Source organism: Phacochoerus africanus, chromosome 5 (assembly GCF_016906955.1).
Source record: "Phacochoerus africanus isolate WHEZ1 chromosome 5, ROS_Pafr_v1, whole genome shotgun sequence".
In the NCBI taxonomy this organism is placed as follows: Eukaryota; Metazoa; Chordata; class Mammalia; order Artiodactyla; family Suidae; genus Phacochoerus; species Phacochoerus africanus.
Window position 1 is genome coordinate 8,762,545 of NC_062548.1, and position 21,491 is coordinate 8,784,035.

The 21,491-nt window shown below is 47.9% G+C and overlaps 1 protein-coding gene across 2 annotated transcripts; it reads right to left on the reverse strand.

Moving 5' to 3' along the window:
* Positions 1-713: 713 nt before the first annotated feature.
* TRIM4 (tripartite motif containing 4) lies at positions 714-20,893 on the reverse strand. 2 transcript variants are annotated; one of them, XM_047779600.1, is made up of 6 exons: positions 20,239-20,890; positions 14,275-14,370; positions 12,870-13,100; positions 10,273-10,295; positions 9,932-10,029; positions 714-4,676 (listed from the first exon to the last, which is right to left on the reverse strand). In XM_047779600.1, exons 1-6 carry the CDS (start codon positions 20,755-20,757, stop codon positions 4,093-4,095), a joined length of 1,551 nt encoding a protein of 516 aa, XP_047635556.1. In that variant the 5' UTR covers positions 20,758-20,890; the 3' UTR covers positions 714-4,092. The 2 variants fall into 2 exon arrangements, with proteins under 2 accessions (XP_047635556.1, XP_047635558.1); XM_047779602.1 differs by having other exon boundaries at positions 4,278-4,623; positions 20,239-20,893.
* Positions 20,894-21,491: the final 598 nt, after the last annotated feature.

Below are 21,491 nucleotides of genomic sequence, written 5' to 3' on the forward strand. Positions count from 1 at the left end.
TTTTCTTGGACCCATCAGAGAACTGAGGTTTAATGACAAACTGCCACCCAAAAATCTGGATACACAGGCACATTCGCAGAGTTGAAGCTGAGTCTGCTCAACTTGGAAGCCAAGTCCACTGGAGCCAACAACCAGTTGAAATACTTAAACGGTAGTTGTGATGAATTGCTGAAGGTTGAGGGTGGGCTAGCTTAAAAGTAAGAAACTTAGAGGGGCTTCAGTATTGGGGGAGTTGCATAGTTTGACGGGTTTTACCTCCAGGAACCCCACCAAAGTCTCAGAGTGAAAAGCTGAGAAACCTTATGACTCTGGCAGGGAGGGGAAGAATAGAAAACCCTGAGGAAAAAAAAAAAAAAATGTGCCTGTGTTTTCCTTAACAAAAGCCTGGTCTCCAGGGGAGGAGACTTTAGCAGAACCTAATCCAGGGCCACACAGAACGGGTGGCTTAAAGCATGTGCCCACCAAGTTTGGGGGCTGTGGGCCCAAATCTAGGTTGAAATGTGAGACGGTCAAGATCACTTCAAGAAAGTGCAAGGCAGGAGTTCCCGTCGTGGCTCAGTGGAAACGAATCCGACGAGAAACCATGAGGACGCAGGTTCAATCCCTGGCCTCGCTCAGCGGGTTAAGGATCCGGCGTTGCAGTGAGATGTGGTGTAGGTCGCAGACGCGGCTCGGATCCCAAGTTGCGGTGGCGGTGGCATAGACCGGCGGCTATAGCTCCACTTGGGCCCCTAGCCTGGGAACCTCCATATGCTATGGGAGCGGCCCTAAAAAGACAAATAAAAAAGAAAGTGCAAGATAAACAGTGGTTGCCAAACTGTCTCCTGGGGAGTCTTCATTGCTGGTGAAATAAACTTGAGAAAAGCTATAAAAAACTCTTTATCACACTAACAGAGTAAAAAATTCAGAGAAACTAAGGAAAATAGGAAACTATGACACATCTCTTAATCCCGTTTGTACATCAGATGTATTAGAGGAGTTGATTTTTAACAAATATGACACCTGGGTCCCACCCCATACCTGAGGAGGTGAGAGAGGGTCCAATATCAAGCCCCTAAAAGAGGCAAAGAAGCATTAAGCAGATGGGTAAAGTGCGAAGAAAAATTTTTTTTCTCAGATGCAAGTTCTTGGCAATAAGAAGCAGTGAAGGAAACCAGAATGTCACCTCAAAATATGCCTCTTTGATATAAAAATTATTTTGAGCTGAAGGCATTTATGAAGCAGCAAATCCAGACATCCTAAAGGCAGAATACAAACTCCCCCTTCACCGGAGACACACTCAGCCCAGAGGCAGCGCCAGAAGAGCCTGCTGCTTTCCTTGCATAGACTTCCCCTCCCAGTCTGCAACCCCTGGAAGCCTCAAACTGCCTTCCTGTGTCCTCACACTTCTCCACACACCTATATTGTTCTTTGTTGAAGATGCAAAGGAAAGCCAGAACTCTTCACCACTGCTTTAAGTCTTCATTGTATGTTTCTCCTGGGTGATGTGTGCCATGTGCATTGATAAAACTGTTTTTCTCATTTAATCTGCCTTTTTGTTAGCATCCCAGCTAAAAATCTCAGGGAAGTAGGAGGGACCTTTTTTTACCTCCCCTACAGGAGTATGAAGGCTTTTGCTTTAAGAGGGAAAGGTTTGGAATCAACTTCCATGACAGAAAACGTAAAGGGAATGCCAAGGCTGAAAAGATCAAGTTTTGTTTACCCAGCAGCTCACAAAGCCTCCCCGAGGTCAGACAGCAAAGACTCTGTAGCGGAACCAATCAACCTGGTTCAACACCCCCCCACCTCCACCCCCGACGACGGAAGAGTAGAGGAAATGCACTGGTGAGTTTCCCAAGGACTGGAAATTAACAACATAGGTACTGCCAACAAAAAATTAACAGGTCCATCTAAGAAGTGGGAAATTTGATTTGAGTCAAATTTGAGGATAACCTGGGATGAGCATCTCAGAAAGGCCTGAGATGCCTGTTAGAAGCGAAGGCAGGTCTATGTTTTTGGAGACAGAAGGCTGTACATGAAAGGATGTATTATTGACCGTTTACACAATCCAGATCGAAGCACCAAGTGACTCCTTATCAAGAAGGAATGCTATCTTTAAGGAGTTGGCCTGATGCTGGGGGAATGGTGCCCTTTACGGCTGAGCAGGTGTGCCTGCTGGTAGGGAAGGTTCGGTTGATGCACGAGATACACAAGGCACAGAGTGGGCAGGGAGAGAGGAGGCCAAAGGGCAGGAAAAATTTTTGTTAAACTTTTTGTCTTGCCGTCATATATGAGTTTAACCTCACCGTACTGAAGGGAACGCCTGGGGCTGCCATCACAAAGTACCATGAACTGGGTGGCTGAAAGCAAGAGAGAGATGTTGTCTCACAGTTCTGGAGCCGAGACGTCTGAAATCAGGAGGTTCTTGGCTTGTGACAGCACCTCTCCCGCAGCAGTTCCGTGTGCATGTATGCGTGCGGACAGCATTCCCTCTGGGGATAAGGCTCCTCGTCACGTTGGATGCGGCCCCATCCTAAGGTCGACATCTCAGTTTCCGAGTGAGGTCAGCGTCCCCTGCTGGACTTCAACAGAGCTTTTTCTTTGGAGGACAGAATTCATCTCCAACAGCAGGCATCTTGGAGATTAAGCACTCAGCAGAAATCTCTGAATGAGGGCGACTGCTCAGGCGAAAGGAAGGTGAGCCCAGGATGGGCTGGGACACAGGAGGGGGAGGAGGGGTCAGGAAAGGTGCCAGAAGTTTTCCAAGAAGCCTTGTTAAACTACTGCCAGAAAGTCTCCTGGATGTCTGGGAGGAAGCACATTAACAGGTTGGTAGCGGGGGGATTTTTGGGAACTTAATTTTCTTTACTTTTTACATGTTCCAAATTTTCTACAGTAAGTGCATGACGTTATAACCAGAGAGAAACAGTCACCATCTTTAAATAACCACCCAGTGACTGTCAAAATCCTCTAAATGCACACGTTCTAGAGCGGGAAGGTGAGCAAAAACATACACAGGATAACAACATGGAACAGAGTTAAAACCCGAAATGCAGATGCTGGTGAGTGAGAGTCAGCATTCCAAATGCTCACAGGTACACGTGGAGGAGAAAAGAGCAGAGGCCCTCATCTCAGACAGACCTGGATTCAACAAGCCCAGCTGGGCAGTACGGCTAGAGTTATGCTAAAGGTCTGTTTTCTCCTTTGTAAGGACAGGATTTTAATGTCCACTTCACTGGGCGACTGGAAGTCATGCAGAAGCATTATGTGAAGAGGCTAACAGCGGGTGAATACTTGAGTGTTTCCCAACGTTTCTGCCCTGGTGTTAATGGCCCCGGGCACACAATACATGAACTTGACAAAGGCAGAACACGACGAGCCCGTGAGAGCAGAGACATGGTCGGGCAGCAGCACAGGCAAGAGTAAAGAAAGTCTGCCATGATTCTCTAACCCAGGCAAGGAAGGGACCTCAGTACTTACTGGAAAGAAGAGGAATTACATGCCTGAAAAAAAGCAATGCTATCAGTCTGTCCAATTTCAGAAAAAAGTGAGCTGTCCACCTTGTGGGCCTGCAACACTGGTCAGGACACTTCAGACGGCAAGTGATCAAAACGCAAGTAAAACTGCCTTCTACGAAAAGGGAGCAGTAATCTCACGCAGTAAGAAATCTGGGATCTGGGCACTCCAGCCGTTTCATGCGGCCAACACTGCCCGCGTGCCTCCTTCCTCTCATCCTCCCTGCGCTCCTCTCAGTTTCAGCAGAGCTGCTGACGGCAGGAGAGGGGCCGTGTCTCACTGACATCCCTTTCTAAGGGCTCCATGACCTTCCCTAGAAGCCCCTGGGAGACCTTCTCAGTAACTCGTTGGCCGGAACTACATCACATGGGCCTGAAGCACCCAGAGAGTGTACAGGGAGCAGTTCAATTGGAAAGAACCAGAAGAAGTGAGAAGCGGGCCAGCGGCTCCTGGAAAGGTGCCCGGCAGCGTCCCCGTATCTGTGTCGGCACAGGACGTCCAGGGAGCTGAACAAAACAAGAAACTGGAATCTGGACACCACCGATGCACCACGGAGGGTGCATATGTGTGGGAGCTGAGGGCCGGAGAAGGACAGCCTCACTTCCCACCCGTCACCGGTGGGATGACTAAAGATGCTAATGGGCTCAACCAAAAAAACGGCCGGAGGTTGGAGACAGGGCAGGAGAAAGTGTGCAGGTGCTCCCCCTCCGCGGCGCTGTAGAAGGAGACTTCCCCGGCCCCCTGATCTAGGAAAACGCCCACCCCGTGGAGAGCTGGCTCCCGCTTGGTGGGACTCGCAGGGGGGCTTGTGAGGGGCCGAAAGCCAGCAGAGCTCCAGCAGATGGCCCAGATGCCCACAAGCGGGGACATCTCGGAGTCCTCCGTCACCTCCATGACGTCCTCCCGACACACCCCCACCGCGACCTCCAGGTCACCTCGGTTCTCGACTTCCCAGTAGTATTTTCCCAAAGTGAAAACATTTTGTCCCAAAACACAGGGCAGGTGCCGAAACCTCTCCACAAAGCCTGCGGTCTTCTGATGACTCCTCCATCCAGCCAAGTAGCTCCAGGCGGTAGCCAACGGCCAAGAGCCGGCTGCTGCTGCTCCATTTTTCATGTATCTCCCTTCCTGGGAGAAGACAAGTTTGGGGTGAGCTGTGTCCAGAGCGGGATTTACAGGCACTGCAGAGAAAATGAGAGCTGAGCCGAACTGAGCTGAGCCGTGACAGCCTCCCACCAACCCTCCCCCAGAAATGCCCGGCCCTCCCGGCTTCAGTGCCGCCCCTCTCGTCCCACCAAGTGCTGTTCGGGACGGGTCTCGCCGCTGATCCTCAGCTGGGCCCAAGAGACCAGAGCAGGGCCTTCAGCAACCTGAAATCTTCGTTTCTCTGCTGCTCTAAAAGACCGAGGCCCAGAAGGTTGGGAGCCCATTACTTCACAGCCCCCCGTCTTCACTATCAGCATAAAATGTACAGAACCCGTAAGAGACGCTGCCTTGTTGAATCAGGTGCTTCCTACAGATGCACGCAGAGGTCGCATGAACAAGGACTCCTTACTGGTTCTTTCACCAGGCACGTCCGAAAGCCCCCAGCAGGTAACTCAGCATGTAAATCAGGGCATCCTGCATCCCCTTCCATCCCTCGGGACTAATCCTCCCTCACACTCGGATGACTGGTTTTCTGTGTTCTCTCCCTCCAGCCAAACACACCTGGAAACCTTGGCGCTGTTGGATCCTTCTCCCCCTCCGGCCCTGGCAGCTGATGACCCACCAAGTCCCACCCAGTCCACCGCCCAACCGCCACCACTCAAGTTCTCCCTCGGCCCTCTCACCGCCCCTGTCTTTGCTCAGATCTTCAGCACCTCACTTCCTGCCTCCGAATTCACTCCCCTCCCATGCTCTCCATGGCTCTTTGGTTTGTTGTGTGTTTTGGTTTTGACAAAGGTTTTTTTTTTTTTTTTTCTGCATCTACTGAAGTGATCAATTAGTTTTCTTTTATTTGCTCCTGTTACACTGATTTGCACATGTTAAACCAAGTCTGATTTTCTGTGCTAAATCCCATTTGGCTGTGATGTGTTACACATTGTCGAATTCGATTTGCTGAAATTTTCTTTAGAATTCTTTGTTCATGAGCGATATCGACCTGGAGTTCTTTTCTCTTGGAATCTCTGTCTGCTTTGGGTATCAGGCTAATGCAGGCCTCATAGAACAAATGGGGAACAGGCTCTTCAACAGCTTATTAAGAGACTCTGCAGAAGAGGTATTTCTTCAATGTTTGGGGAATTCACCAGTGAAGCCATTTGGGAAGGTTTCTAACTATAATGTGAATGTCTTTAATAGAAATAAGCTTATTCCAGTTATCTGTTTTTTCCTGAGTCAGCTTTGGTCTATGTTGTCAGATTTATCGGCATGAAGTTGCTCATAATATTCCCTTACTATCCTTTTAATGTCTCCAGAAGCTGCAGCGATGGTGCCTCCCTCACTCTTGATACTAGTCATTTATGTCTTCTCTTTCCTGGTCCCTCTGCTTAAAGCACAGCGATAAAGCTGATATTCTCAAAGAAACAGCTTTTGGTTCCAACCATTTTTTCTGTTGTCTTTCTATATTCTATTGCAACGATTTATGTTGATTCTTATTACTTCCATTCTTCTGCTTCTCTGGGGATCTGCTCTTCTTTTTCCAGCGCCGTAAGACAGAAACTGATGTCACGGATTTAAGAACATTCTTCTTTTCCAATGAGGTGCTTAGCATTAGAAGGTTCCCCACGAGTACTGCTTCAGCTGTAGCCCACAAGTCTGACATGCTGTGTTTTCCTTTTCATTCAGGTCAAGGTACTTTTTAATTTCCCTATTGATTTCACCTTCAATTCATGGGTTATGGACAAGTGTGTTATTTAGCTTCCTAACATTTGGGGATTTCTCAAAGATTTGTTTGTTTACTGACTTCCAATTCAAAGGCACTGCGGTCGGAGGACAGATTCTGCACGGCTTGAAGCCTGAGATATGTCTCGTGGCCCTCGCTGTTCTACCTGGGGAAATGTTCCATTGTACACTCAAAAAAGTGTATTCTGCTACTGTTGGGTGGGGTAGGCATGTTAATGGTGAGGTCAAGTTGGTTGCCAGCGTTATTTTAATTTGGGGGTTTTGGCCATGCCCCTGGCATGTGGAAGTCCCAGGCCAGGTACTGAACCTGCATCACAGTAGTTATAAGGCTAGATCCTTAACCGACTGAGCCACCAGGAAAGTTTTCGGTTGACAGTGTTATCCAAGATGATTCATAGTGTTATTCAGTCGATAATCCTTGCTGCTCTTCTGCCTACTTGTTATAAAAATTATTTTAAAAAGACACTGAAAATCCCAGCTATAACTGTGGATTTGTCTATTTCTGCTTGCAGCTCTATTAGTTTTTGCTTAATACGTTTTGAAGCTCTGTTATTAGGTGTATAAATGTGCGGCACTGTTATGTCCTGATAAACTGACCCCTTTATCATTAGGAATTGACTTTATCTCTGGTGATATTCTTTGCTCTGAAATCTATATATTTATAACACCACTCTAAATTTCTTTTCACTGTTTGCATGGCGTATCTTTTTCCACCGTTTTACTCTTCACACACACGGGTCTTGATGTTTAAGGTCTGTTTCTTGCAGCATAGAGTTGGTCTGGCTTTTTTAACCCAGTCTAACCAATCTCTCCCTTTTGAGGAGGATATTCAGACCATTTATACTTAATATGATTCTTAGTATGACTTCTGTCATCTTAGGTTTTCCATTTGTCCTATTCGTTTTTCCTCTTTTTTGCCTTCTTTCTGATTAACCAAGTACGTAGTTTTATGATTCCACTTTATCTCCTCTGTTGACTTACGAGCTGTCATGTTTTTGGCGGTTTGCCGTGAGGTTTCTAACACACACCTTTAACCTGAAAGCCTGTCTTCCAGTGCTTCCTATACCTCTTCACGTGTCAGAGCTGTAGAAGAGGAGACTTCCATTCCTCCCCCCACCAATCATGCTATTACTGTGCATTTTACTTGTAAATATGTTGCTAACATAAAAATATGTTATTTCCTGTGTTTAAACATCAGTTATGGTGTTCGTCAGGATTCTCCAGGGAGACAGAATGAATGTGATGTATGCATATGTACAGAGAGAGAGTAGAAGGAACTGGCTTATGTATCATGGTGACTGGCAAGTCCAGATCCACTGACGTGACAGCAGGCTCGAGACCCAGGGAACCCTGATGTTCCGGTTCAAAGGCCACCAGGCAGAAAGAACCAAAGCTGCAGATGGAGTCCAACTGCCTCTACCGGCAGTCTACTGTAGAGGTCCCTCTTGATCAGGAGAAGGGCAGCCTTCTGTTCTAGTTAGGCCTGTAACTGATGAGAGTAGGCCCACCAGCTTTGCGGGGGGCGGCGGGGGGCAAGCTGCTTTACTTAAGTTTCCTGATTTAAATAGTAACCTTATCCAAAAACACTCTTGCAGCAACACCCAAAATGATGTCTGGCCAAAAATCTGGACACCTGGTGCCCCAGTCAAATTAACACATAAACTAACAATCCCTATTACCTTTTAATGAGATTTAAATAATGAAAAAATATGTATTTCTTTTTTACTATTTCAGAAGATCCTTTACTCCTTTGTATAGACCTGACTTCCATCTGGTATCACTTGCCTTCTGCTTGAAGGACTTCCAGTAACATCTCTTGCAGTGCTGGTCTGATAAACTCTTCCAGTTTTTGGATATCAGCAAACATCTTTGTTTCACTTTTGAAGGGTACGTCTGCCAGGAATTAAATTCTGGATTAACAGCTTTTGCCTTCAGTCCTTTAAAGATTGTGCCCATTTGCATAGCTTCCAGGGAGTAACGTGGCATCATTATCTTGGTTCCACTGTTAAGTAACACAGCCTCTTACACTTGTTGCATTTGAAATTTGTCTTTATCACTGGTTTTGGTGGCGTTTTCATCATCTTTCTCGTGCTGAGGATTCTTGGAGTTTCTTGGATCTGTGCACTCATACCTTCCATCAAATCTAGAAAGCCGCTGGTCATTGCTTCCTTAAATGTTTCTCCTGCCTCATCCCCATTCCACTCCTCTTCTCCAGGGAGCCCAGCACAGAAGGCTGCAGGCAGTCGTCCCGCAGCTCGCTGATGCCATTTCCACTGGTTCAGGTTTCTTCCTCTGTTTCATTCTGCATCGTTTCCAGTGCTCCACCTTTTCACGTTCGCGAAGCTCTTCTTGTACACACTGTCTCATCCCCTGTTAAGCCCAAACAGTTCATTCTTCGTCTGTCACCACAGATTTCATCTCCAGAAGTCGGACCTGGGATTTTTTTTTATATCTTCCATGCCCCTATAGGCCTCTTGACAAAATAATTATAATAACTGTTATGTACGTCTGTGCTTATTCTAAGCATCCAGCTCAATCCTGGGTTGGTTTCAGTTGATGAGTCTCCTCGTCGTGGGTCGTGTTTTCCTTTTTGCCTGCCTGGTAATCTTTCACTGTACGCTAGACACTGTGATTTAACGTTGCTGGATGTTCTTTTTTTTTTTTTTTTTAAATTCCCATCAATCTTCTTGGGCTGGGACCATCACAGGGCTCACCTCACCTCACACTTCCCATGGGTCACGGCCCACTGCCTGAAGGCCAGGGTTTTACAAAGTGTTGGTTCGTGTGGTTTGTGTTTGGGGTTATTTTTAACTCAACGAAGTCTCTGGCAAAAGAGTAAATCCAGTCGCTGTCACTTCAGTTGAGCTGGAAGCGGACGTCCACACGTGGTTCCGAAGCAGGGATGGGACCTGAGAGCTGAGTGCAGAGCTTTACAGCCTGTATGGGCCTTGGCACTTGCCCGAGATCCACAAGGCTTATCTGCAGTGTGTCCTACACCTCAGTTCCTGCCTTTCCCCACAGGCGCCTTAGGGCTGAGTCACACCAGACACCCTCCCGCTCCTTCTCCACACCTTGGCTCAGGCTGCCGCCTCTGCCTGGAAGAGGATACCCTCATTTTCCACTTGGCAAACCCCTACTCATCCTTCACATCCCTGAACAACTGTCCCCTCTGCTGTGAAAACCTTCCCACCTCACCCCCAACAGAGGCCCTCCTCTGTTCTTCCATTACTGTTTTACTCACAGCACAAAGAACACTGGATCCCACTCTAGTACAGTAAGTGACATGTGTCTGTCTCTCCAATTTGCATACGTATTCTCGGGAAGCCTAAGCCTTTTTCTTTTTGTTGCACCACTCCCTTCAAACACACAGTGTGTGTTAAGCGGATGTCTCTTGAATGAAGCTATATCCACGTATCCCTAAGGAGTTGGTACCATTTTCCTCATCCTCCTGTCAGCTCATGCCCTGTTTTCTCTTTCCTTTCCAGACTTCTCCCATTGTTCCTTCTCTGACTTGAAAGATGTCTAGGGAGCTCCAACCCGCCTGAACTGTGCTCACCTTGGAATCGCTTCAGCAGCTCCTTCACCATTGGAAGCTGACACACAGTCTTCACATGCAGAACTTCAAGGGAATAGTTGACGTCCTGGTTCTCACACCTAAGAAAAGTCCAGAAGGCTGCTCTTAGGAGACAACTAGGACCGCCAAGACCCCCAACTCCCACCTGGAGGTCCCAGGCCCAAAGCTCAGACTGCTTCTCTCCCATTCCTCCTGTGGCCAGAGCGACGAGTAGGATTCCTCCTCCATCCACAGCCCCTCACGCCAGGGCCCAGGTTGAGCCCAGGCCCTGTTTCCACTCTCCCCATTTACTCAGGCCTCCAGATGAAAGCAAGAGCGCGTACCTGGTCAACACATCTTTTGGATTCTGTGAAGAAAGAAAGAAGTAAGTCATATACCTTCCCCTTGAGATGTGTCCCTCACTCCGTAAGCAGGCATTTTTCTGTCAGTGTCACACATGATCTCACGTTGCCAAAGCCAATGGATTAACACAACATCGTCTTTTCTTCATGGCTCAGTGGGTTGAGAAACCCAACTAGTATCCATAAGGATGCAGGTTCGATCCCTGGCCTTGCTGAGTGGGTTAAGGATCCACCCAACCATAAGCACCAGTATAAGTCGCAGATGCAGCTCGGATCCCATGTTGCTGTGCCTGTGGCATAGGCTGGCGGCTGCGGCTCTGATTCGACCCCTATTAGGTCAAAGACAAACCTCGGATTCTGCACTGCTATGGCTGTGGTATAGGCCAGCAGCTACAGGTTTGATACAACCGCTAGCCATATGCCGTGGGTACAGCCCTTAAAAGCAAAAAAAAAAAAAAAAAAAATTAAGAAAAAAAATTTCGGAGTTCTTGTCATGGCTCAGTGGTTAACAAATCTGAGTAGGAACCATGAGGTTGAGGGTTCGATCCCTGGCCTCAATCACTGGGTTAAGGATCTGGCGTTGCCGTGAGCTGTGGTGTAGGTTGAAGACACGGCTCAGATCCTGCGTTGCTGTGGCTGTGGCGCAGGCCAGCAGCTACAGCTCATATTGGATCCCTAGCCTGGGAACCTCCATATGCCACCGGAGCAGCCCTAGAAAAGACAAAAAATACATAAATAAATGTTTTTTACAAAAATTTCTGCCATCATTAGTAAGACTACAGATAACAAATGCTGGAAAGGGTGTGGAGAAAAGGGAACCCTCCTGCACTGTTGGTGGGAATGTAAATTGGTACAACCACTATGGAGAACAGTATGGAGGTGCATCAGAAAACTAAATCTAGAACTACCATATGACCCAGCAATCCCACTCCTGAGCATTTATCCAGACATAACTTTCATTGAAAAAGATACATGCACCCCTATGTTCACTGCAGCACTGTTCACAACAGCCAAGACATGTAAACAACCTAAATGTCCAAAGATAGATGAATGGATTAAGATGTGGTACATATACACAATGGAATACTACTCAGCCATAAAAAAGAACAAAATAATGCCATTTACAGCAACATGGATGGAACTAGAGACTCATACTGAGTGAAGTAAGAAAGAGAAAGACGGAGTTCCCGTCGTGGCGCAGTGGTTAACGAATCCGACTAGGAACCATGAGGTTGCGGGTTCGGCCCCTGCCCTTGCTCAGTGGGTTAACGATCCGGCGCTGCCGTGAGCTGTGGTGTAGGTCGCAGACGCGGCTCGGATCCCGCGTTGCTGTGGCTCTGGTGTAGGCCGGTGGCTACAGCTCCGATTCGACCCCTAACCTGGGAACTCCATATGCCGCGGGAGTGGCCCAAGAAATAGCAAAAAGACAAAAAGACAAAAATAAAATAAAATAAAATAAAGAGAAAGACAAACACCACATGATGTCACATATATCTGGAATCTAACATATAGCACAAACAAACCTATCTACAGAAAAGAAACAAACTCAGGGACACAGAAAACAGACTTGTGGTTGCCAAGAGGGAAGTGGGAAGGACTGGAAGTTTGGGGTTAGTAGACACAAACTATTGCTTTGGAGAGGATAAGCAATGAGATCTTGCTGTATAGCACAGGGAACTATAACTGATCACTTGTGATGGAACATGATGGAGGATAATGTGAAAAAAAAAAAAAAAAAGAAAGTAGGGAGTTTCCATCGTGGCTCAGTGGTTAACGAACCCAACTAGGAACCACAAGGTTGCTGGTTCAATCCCTGGCCTTGCTCAGTGGGTTAAGGATCCGGCATTGCCATGAGCTGTGCAGACGTGGCTCAGATCCCACATTGCTGTGGCTGTGGCACAGCTGGCAGCTGTAGCTCCAATTTGATCCCCAGCCTGGAAACTTCCCTATCCCTTGGATACAGCCCTAAAAAGCAAAAAAAGAAGAAGAAAGACAAAAAATTTCTTAAAAACCACTGATACAAAATTTTGGACACAGCAAAATTTGGTTGTGATGATTGGTGTACACCTGTAAATGTAGTAAAATTCATTAAGTGATAAAAAATTTTTAAATTTTTTAAATTTAAAAAATTTTTAAAACTCATCCATGTAAGAAAAAATGGCTAGGGAAGTGTTCCAGATTAAAGAAAATTAAAGAGAAAAAAATTTCTTAAAAACCATTGATACAACTGTCCACTTTGTGGTTTTATGTCTGCTTTGTTTTGTGGTTTTAACTAAGAATGACAAACATATACATAAGATGAATGGAAGAGTCTTAGCTGTGCTTTGTGTCCTGGATAAACTATTAGACCAAGAGAATCTAAGTATCGCGTGTCACATTAATCGCCTTTGAATGGTGAATCTCTGCCTCTTTAATTGTGTGATGGCAATGATACCACAAACAGCAACAGAGGGAAACCATGCCTTCTCTTAAACCCACTCACCAGGAAGGACATGCAGCTCTAGAGACAAGAGGGAGCTGGGGGAGTGATGGCCAGGAAAACCCCGCAAAGCTGGCGACCCCGTCTCCCAGCCTCTCACCTGAAGCAGCTCCAGCTCGGGGCCCTGGCTCTTCTCCTTCACCTCTGAGATGAGCTGCTTCAAGGCACTGACCATCTGACTGAGCCTGAACGTCTTCTCACTCTGTTTCTTCTTCGTCTCTTCTTCTTCTTGGCTCAGTCTCTGAAGAAACAACTGCTCTTCCTCAGTCAGGAAGAGACGCAGCTTTGCAAACTCCGCGCTGAGTCTCAGGCGCTGATTCTTCATCTTCTCCTGCAGCCCCAGGAGAGGTGCTCAGTCCTTGCTCTGCCCGCCCCTGGTGCCTAGATTCCGTGCACACGACTCCCCCCAACTCCAAGATCCTTCCATCCCAATCGCCTCCTCCAGAAAAGCCCCTGCCCGCCCCCTACAAATTTCCCCTTCTCCTTTCTCCATACCGACCTGACATCTCTGTCCTAGTCTTCAGAGTCTTACTTCATTCTTCCTAACATTTGAGTCTCTACTGCCGATAGCAATGCCTTGTTTATACACATTTTGAAATTACCTGTTATCATTTTTATTTAAAGCAAAGGTGATTTGCAATGTTCTGCTAATTTCTCCTGCAGAGCAAAGTGACCCGTTGCATACATACGGCCATCAGGTGGCATGTTCTTAGTTAGCCTTCCCAGATCCCTTCAGGCTTGAATACTTTTTAAACTAAAATGCATCTGCACATCTATTATTGCGTTTAGCTCTCACAACACCTATCATTTAGTTAAGCCTTTCTCTTTTTTTGCTTTTTTAGGGCTGCACCCGTGGCACATGGAAGTTCCCAGGCTAAGGGTGGAGGTCGAATTGGAGCTACAGCTGCTGCCGGCCTACAGCCACAGCAATGCAAGATCCAAGCCGCACCTGTGACCTACACCACAGCTCACGGCAACGCCAGATCCTTAACCTACTGAGCGAGGTCAGGGATCGAACCCGCATCCTCATGGCTACTAGTCAGGTTTGTTACCACAGAGCCATTTAGTTAAGTCTTAGATGTGCTTGTGTGCGCCCATGTCATGCCATCCACCCAGACTAGCATCTCTGGAAGCAAGGTCCCCTTTGCTTTCCCCAATGCCATGGGCCCAAATCAACTCCAACCTAAGGAGCCAAGTGAGGTAACAGGATGAAGTGTATCGGAACTCAAGTTGCCCAGAGCCACAGGTCAGCAGAGAGTTACCTCCTCTTCTAGCCACTTATCTGCAAGGGGCCTGACAGCTGCTGAGACCCTGCAAGCTCCTCCCAGCAAAACCCAAGAAATACCCAACTGGGAGCTCCCTGGTAGCTCACCAGGTTAAGGATCTGGCATTGTCACTACTGTGGTGCAAGTTCAATCCCTGGCCCAGGACCTTCGACATGCTGTAGGTGCGACCAAAAAAAGAGAGAGAGAAGAAAAGATATACCCAACCACATCTACTGTTACCTTCCACTCTGCAGTATTCTTCTTCTCCAAGTCCTGCAAACCAATGGCTTTCTCCAACTTGGCCGTCAGATGACACTGAGCCTCCAGAAGTTTTCCCTGCCAGCAGAAACACATCTAAGCAAGAAATCATCTCCAAGTATCTTCTTTGTTCAAGAGCTAAAAGTCACCTAATCCAAACAGAGGCTGACGTTAAGAAAATGCTGAAGACGACCTCAGGCCAGTGCATAACTATTCTGGTCTCAAATCATCAAAACAATATGTACAGTTTGCCTATGAAGTAGAGAAAAAGCTAGAAATTATTTCGAGCGTTATATCTACCTGGCACAGGCATTAAGAGTAGAAGAGAAAAAAGGTCCTGTCTTTTTGAAGAGCAAGTGGTGGGATTTACCGAAATTTAAAATGTGCATAATCCTATTTATGATAATAATACCCAACAAAGCACTAGCAAAACTACAATGTATAGGAATGTTCACTGCAGCATCACTCATCATCCATCAGCGGGGACTTATTACGGTATACTGATACGCTCCCTCAATCCCGGGTAGCGCTCTGTATACTCACATGCTAAATTAAAACTGGGCTGTAAAACAACATATACTGCAGAATTCTGTTTTGAAAAGAATATACGTATGTCTGTGCATGTCTGCATGTTTGTATTTGAACTGAAGAAAATCTGGAAGGATATGTGCCTAAGGAGTATGAGCACTGCTTATTTCGGGGGGATGGGAATGGCTTGGAAGTTGGAAGCGGAGAACCAGAAATTCTATAAATTTCTGTTTTGTCAGAATTTCTACAAGAGGAATACATTCTTTTTTTAATTTAAAAACCCAAACAAGTTATTTTTTAAAATTGAGTCCATTAGGAGTTCCCGTCTTGGCTCAGCAGTTAACAAACCTGACTAGCATCCGTAAGGACACAGGTTTGAAACCTGGCCTCGCTCAGTGGGTTAAGGATCCGGCGTTGCCATGAGCTGTGGTGTGGGTCACAGACGAGGCTCAGATCCCATATGGCTGTGGCTATGGTATAGGCCAGGAGTTACAGCCCCAATCCGACCCCTAGCCTGGGAACCTCCATGTGCCACAGGTGTGGCCCTAAAAAGCCAAAAAAAAAAAAAAGGGGTGCATTAGAATCAACAAAGTAGGCAGCAGAGGGGCAGCACTTAACAGCAGAATGTATAACAGCTGTCCAGGCAGCTTCTTTTGCTAGGGGCCACCTGCATCTCCTTTTGGCTGCCATTTTTGAGTGTCTACCACTACACAGCTGCTGGACCACCACACAACAAGACTGACCAGAGCAGTGCCACCCCAAACAACATGGATGGATTTTACCAACCTAAGGCCAAACAAAAGAAATCAAGCCAAAAACAGAAAACAAAAACATTCTGCTTGGCTTCTGTAACAGGCAAACATAAGCGATGCTTACAGAAGTCAGAGCAGGGGTCACATTTGAGGTGGGAGTGTGTCAAGATTGGGGTAAGGCATGAGGAAAGATCTGCAGGTACTAGCAAGTTCTCTTTCCTGAGCTGGTTGCTGGGGTATCCTGGATGCTCACTTTGTAAAAATATATCCCACTTATGCTCAGATCTGTGCACTTTTCTCTATGTATGTTATCCTTCAATAAAAAAATACATTTCTTAAAGCTGAAAAAAAAAAAATAGCAGAATGTCAGGCATGACCTTAGAGACAGAGGCAGACTGGTTAAATATATCACTGTCAAATCTGATGTATGTGTGAAGCCTATAATGAGATAAACAGTTCCTCTGAATGCTCTAAGTTTTCACCTTTGTTTGCTAATAAAAATAAATGTATTTTGGAGTTCCCGTCGTGGTGCAGTGGTTAACGAAGCTGACTAGGAACCATGAGGTTGCGGGATCGACCCCTGGCCTTGCTCAGTGGGTTAAGGATCCGGCGTCACCGTGAGCTGTGGCGTAGGTCGCAGATGCGGTTCAGATCCCTCATTGCTGTGGCTCTGGCATAGGCAGGTGGCTACGGCTCCGATTAGACCCCTAGCCTGGGAATCTCCATATGCCATGGGAGCGGCCCTAGAAAAGGCAAAAAGACAAAAAATAAATAAATAAATGTATTTTAAATAGAACTTTCCAACTTTTAAAAGCCCTTAACAATTCCAGTATGTATGAATTATCCTTTTCCATCATATCTAAGTCTTTTTGTATCCTGCCATAGTAAGCATCTTAAGAGGACCCCTGAGTAAATTTAGGAACTCTCCTGGGAGATTAGAAAACTTCTTCTTCCCTGCAGTAACAGAAGTCACCACAAGGTGGCAGGAGAGCAACACTGAGCATTTCAAAGCTGGTTAGGGTACTAGTTTAAAAAAACCACTTTCTCTTCATTTAACAGACAATTGTGTGTATATAAAACAAAAATAAAAGAGCGTGCACTTATAGAATGAAGACGTTTGTTGACTTGTGATCAAGGAGTTCAAATGACATTAAACTTCAAATCAGATCTGAGTTTCAGTCTAGACCTTCACAGACTAGCTATGGATCTGTGATTAAGTCAGCCTCACCCATCCCCTGGGTGGCAGTTTCCTTACCTAGAAGATGACACCTGGATGGGATGGTCTCTTAAACACCATCCCAGCTCTTAGGTTCTGTGAATTTCAGTCGCTGTAACCTCCACATCCAATCAAGGCAGGTAGGTCTGCCTCCAAAATACACATCAAATCTGCCTACCTGCCGTCCCCACTACCATCTCCTAGGTCAAACCACCATCACCCATTGCCTAGACAATGACAGCAACCTCATGACCAGTCTCCCTACTTCCAATCTGGTCCTTCTCCCAGCCAATGTCCAAAGAGCAGCCAGAATAACCTTCTAAAAACCAGTCAACTCATGTCAGTCCCCTGCTTAAGATTCTCCATTGGCTCTTCTCACCACCAGGAAAATGCAAACACACACAGTCCAACGTAACCCCGCTCTCGCCTGCATCTCCCAGCTCATCTCATGCCACCTTTCCCCTTGCACGTGATACACAGACCTTTCCCTTCCATAAAGACGTCCTGCTCGTCTCAGCCTCAGGGTCTTTGAATCTGCTGTCCCGGCTGTGACCTTCTCTCCACAGTTGCCGGATGGCTGACTCCTTACCCATCAAGTCTCAACTGAAATGTCATCTCCTCAGAGAAGGCGATCCTGTTATTAAAGCCCTGGTCACTTCTCTGGCGTGGCAGCTGATTTCTTTCACGGCACATGTCGCCAACTGCGATTATTTTATTTCTTGGTCTATCGTTTACCTCCTACCCTTCAGCTCGCCTAGACGATAAGCTCCATGGCTTTTTCACCACGGTATTCCCAGTGCTGGGTCTAGTACGGCAGAACACCGTCTGACACAAAACGGGTGGCTCAAGAAATATTGGCTAAAGGAACGAATAGCAATGCAGGGATCAGCTCCCAGAGTCAGCAGACTACACACTGGCGTGAGGGAAGGAAGCTCTTTTTCAGGCAAACAATTTGCCCCCTGAAATTTACGAAGCTATTTCTCTTTCTCTGTTTTCTTTTTCTCCCCATCACCAATGACTCTGTTGAAAACAACTTCTGCTCTGAAAGATTTTTTGAGATTTCCCTTTGTGAAGGTCTTAAGATGCATGCAGGTCCATGGTTCTCTATCCTATCTGTACATTCGAATCACCTAGTGAACTCTGAAAAATGCTGACGCCAAGAACCCCACAGACTGAATCGAAACCCCGGGTCAGGGGCGGAGGGGGGGGGAGCAGTGGATAATATTTCTTAAAAGTGCTTCCAGGTAGTCCCAATATGTGTCCTTTATCCCTGGTGTGGCCCAAGAGAGCAAGGAGAGTGGGCTGGGAAGGCATCAAAGTAGGTTTCCTGGATGCACGGCTCAGGGGCCCAGATCCTAAGCGGAAGCACCTAGCACACTGTCTGCAGGGCTCGGGTGTGAGGAGAGGATGGGAGATGGTTTCCACGGACTTAGGCAACTCCAAACGTCTAAGACATGGTGCACCCATCTAAGCAAGTGCTGGTAGCAGGATGGTGGAAACGGTAGCTCCACCCCGAGCAACCTATTGTTTTTCTGGCCAGCTTGGGGTGGGGGTGGAGGCGGAGGTGGGTAAACAGAGCAGTGACGAAGCAGAGGAGGGTCAGAAAAGGTGAGATACTGAGGAGTTCTGCCTCATGACCTGCCTTCTAAACACCTGGCCAGTCAGCCTCATGACACTCCACCCACCCCAGTGGTACCCTTACCCACGCTCTCCCTACCTGCCGGCCCATTTTGGTGAATCCTGAAATCCCACCTCTTCCAAGAAGCCTTCTCAGCTAAAACAAGAGAACTGCTCATGTCCTCCCCGCCGCCTGGAAATCCTTCCATGACTCCCCATCCCCTGAAAGAGAAAGCTCGGTCTTTTTAGTGTGGTGGAACAAGATCCTCCGTGACACGGCCCTTGCCTCTTTCTGCAGCCTCAACTCCTACCCTCCTTTCTCCCGTGGGCCCCACTCCCAAACATCCTCTGGTTCCCTTACTTATCACATGCTCTTCCACACTGAATATGCTGTTCCCTTGGCCTGACAATCCTCTCCCCTACCTTGCTGCTCACATCCTTCAAGGGTGAACTCATGTTTCACTTCTCTGGGAAGCCTCGCCTCACCCCTGTCTGATCGCGCTAACCTCAAACCTTCTGTGGGCTGGTACCAACTTTGGTAACTCTCACACACGCTGAAGTTATTGGTCTGCCTGCCTAAGTCCCCTACCAGACAAGGCCCGTGTCTTTCTCATCCATTTCTGTTAAGATTCTAAAACAATGCCTCGCATACAGTAAGCATCAGTAAAGATGACTGACTAAAGAAACGAATGTCCCCCTTCTAGTCTAACCGCACCTGTTTCCTGTTTGTAGTCAGTTGATAAAAAAACTGTACAGCATTTGACGGTTTACAATCCACTTTAACTTGTCATGAAATTCGTGTATTCAGCAAGTACTTACTAGAAACCCATTCAGATGGAGACCACTGGAGTGACACCGTCAGTAACGGAAGGGGGTGGGGCTACTCTGGAAAGGATGCGCAAGGAAGGTCTTCAAGCTAAACTCTAAAAGGATCTAAAGGATGGGAAGTATGGGTAGAGAGAGAGAACAGGCTTGAAACAAAAGCAAGAAGGCCAATGTGGCTGGAGTAGCGTATGACACACTGATTTATTCAAGCGAAGCTTCTTAACCCCTAAGATGGGAAGAACAGATCATCTCCAAATTCTAACACTCATTTTCCCAACTGATGAAAGAAGTTAGTTCACAAAATCCTGATCCATCCCCTCAGCCAGGCTTTTCTCAAATCCTCCGTGGTCTATGATATTTGTAGGTATAAACCATATCGTCCAATAGAGCAGACCTCAGCCACGGGAGCATCTGAAATACCGCTAGTCCCAATTGGTGTGTGCGGTCAACGTGAAGCAAACACAGATTTCAAAAACCTACCATGAAAGAAAAAGTAAACGATCTCACTGATAATTTTTCCTATCAGTTAATACCGAATGATAATATTTTGGAAAAAGAGGGTTAAATAAAATATATTATTTATTGCTCTTCCCGTGGTTTTTCGTCTGCTTATCTTAAAAATTCTCTTAAGTAATAAAATGTTACTGATGTAGTTGAAAAAAATATTGAAATTAACATCACCTGTCTCTTTTTACCACTGAAAAACACTTTAGTAGCATGCGTGGCTCGTGTTTTTTGTTTCTATTGGACACCACTGGTATATAACCTTCTACAATGTTTGTCTTAAACTCCAGGAGGCCAGTCCCTTGAAAATTCTGCAAGGAGGACTACACGCCCCTCCCAATCCCTGTTTTAACTCCAGCCCGGAGATCGGTGAGTAGCTTAACTTTTTTGAGCCTGGGAGGGGGCCACGGGGGCGTTTCATGCTTCCAGCGGCAAAAGCGGCCACCTAGTGTAAACAGTACAAGTGCCCACGCAATTCCGGCAACCCTGCAACGGCCGGCTCACCCGGTAGCTCTCGAAGGCCTCGTCCATGGGGGCCATGGTGTGGGCCTGGTGTTCCTGGGACTCCCTGCACACCATGCAGATGAGTCGCTGATCGTCCTCGCAGAAGAGCCGCAGCGGCTCCCCGTGACGGTCGCACAGCCCGCGGGACGCGGGGCCCTCGCGCCGGCGCCGCGCCTTCTGCGCCAGCCGGGCCAGGGCCCAGTTGGGCCGCAGCGCAGAGGGCGTCGACGGCCGCCGGCACTCGGGGCAGGGGAACTGGTTGCAGCCCGGAGCCAAACCGCGGCGCAGGCAGTCGCGGCAGAAGTTGTGGCCGCACTCGATGGACACCGGGTCCTCGAAATAGTCCAGGCAGATGGAGCAGGTCAGCTCCTCCTGGAGGTCCTCGGCCTCCATGCTGCTCCTCTGCCCCCGATCCGGGGGCGGGGTCGGAGGAAAGGCCGGCAGGCTGCAGGCGGGCCCCCGAGGCCGATGGCCTTCGGACCTGCGGCCGCCGCCTCCCGCCGAAGGGCTAAGTGCCATCTCTTCCTGGGACCGGGATCCAGGCGGGGCCCGGGGACGGGGAGGAGGCCCTTCCCGGCGCGTCTGCAGGGGGCCGAGCGCGCGCACGGCAGGTTTCCGCGCCCCGGCGGCGCGCGGGGCATGTCGGGAGGGCGCGCCCCCACCGGGCGGACAGTAGAGATGCGGAAGCCCCCCCTCGGGAAGCCTAGAGAGGAGGCGAGGACCTCAGGTTTGCCGAGCGCGCGGCCGTGAGGCGACCGCGCAGCTGCAGCAGTAGCTGGTGGGGCAACGTGGGGAGGAGCTGGTGAACTTCGCTAGTTCCTTCAGGTTTGCGAGGTGAGGTCAGTGTTGGCCGGCCGCTCCGGACGATTTAGGTTCTGAAGTTCTAGGCGAGGTGCAGCCTACGGCCTGAAGGATTAGGAGGATTCGGGGGCATCTGTGCACCTGAGCCTGGACCGGGGCAGGGGCTAAGGAGGCGCCGTTCCCCTTAGGCTGGCTCTTCCCGAAGTCTCCCTTTTATTGTTCAGCCTCATTCTCCAGGAAAGGAATCTGTTCTCATCCTCGAACCCCCGAGTTCTAGTTGAATTCCTAAAAAGGCAGGATTTCCTGATGCCCCCACGAAGCCCACCAACTCTCCAGCGATTCGAGGAGCCGGGCGAACAGGCCAGCTAAGTTTCGGGAGGCGGGCGAGCAGGAAAAGGAATGTTTAGCCCCCACGACGTAGTAGGGAGCTTTCTGATCGCCTTGCCACCCTG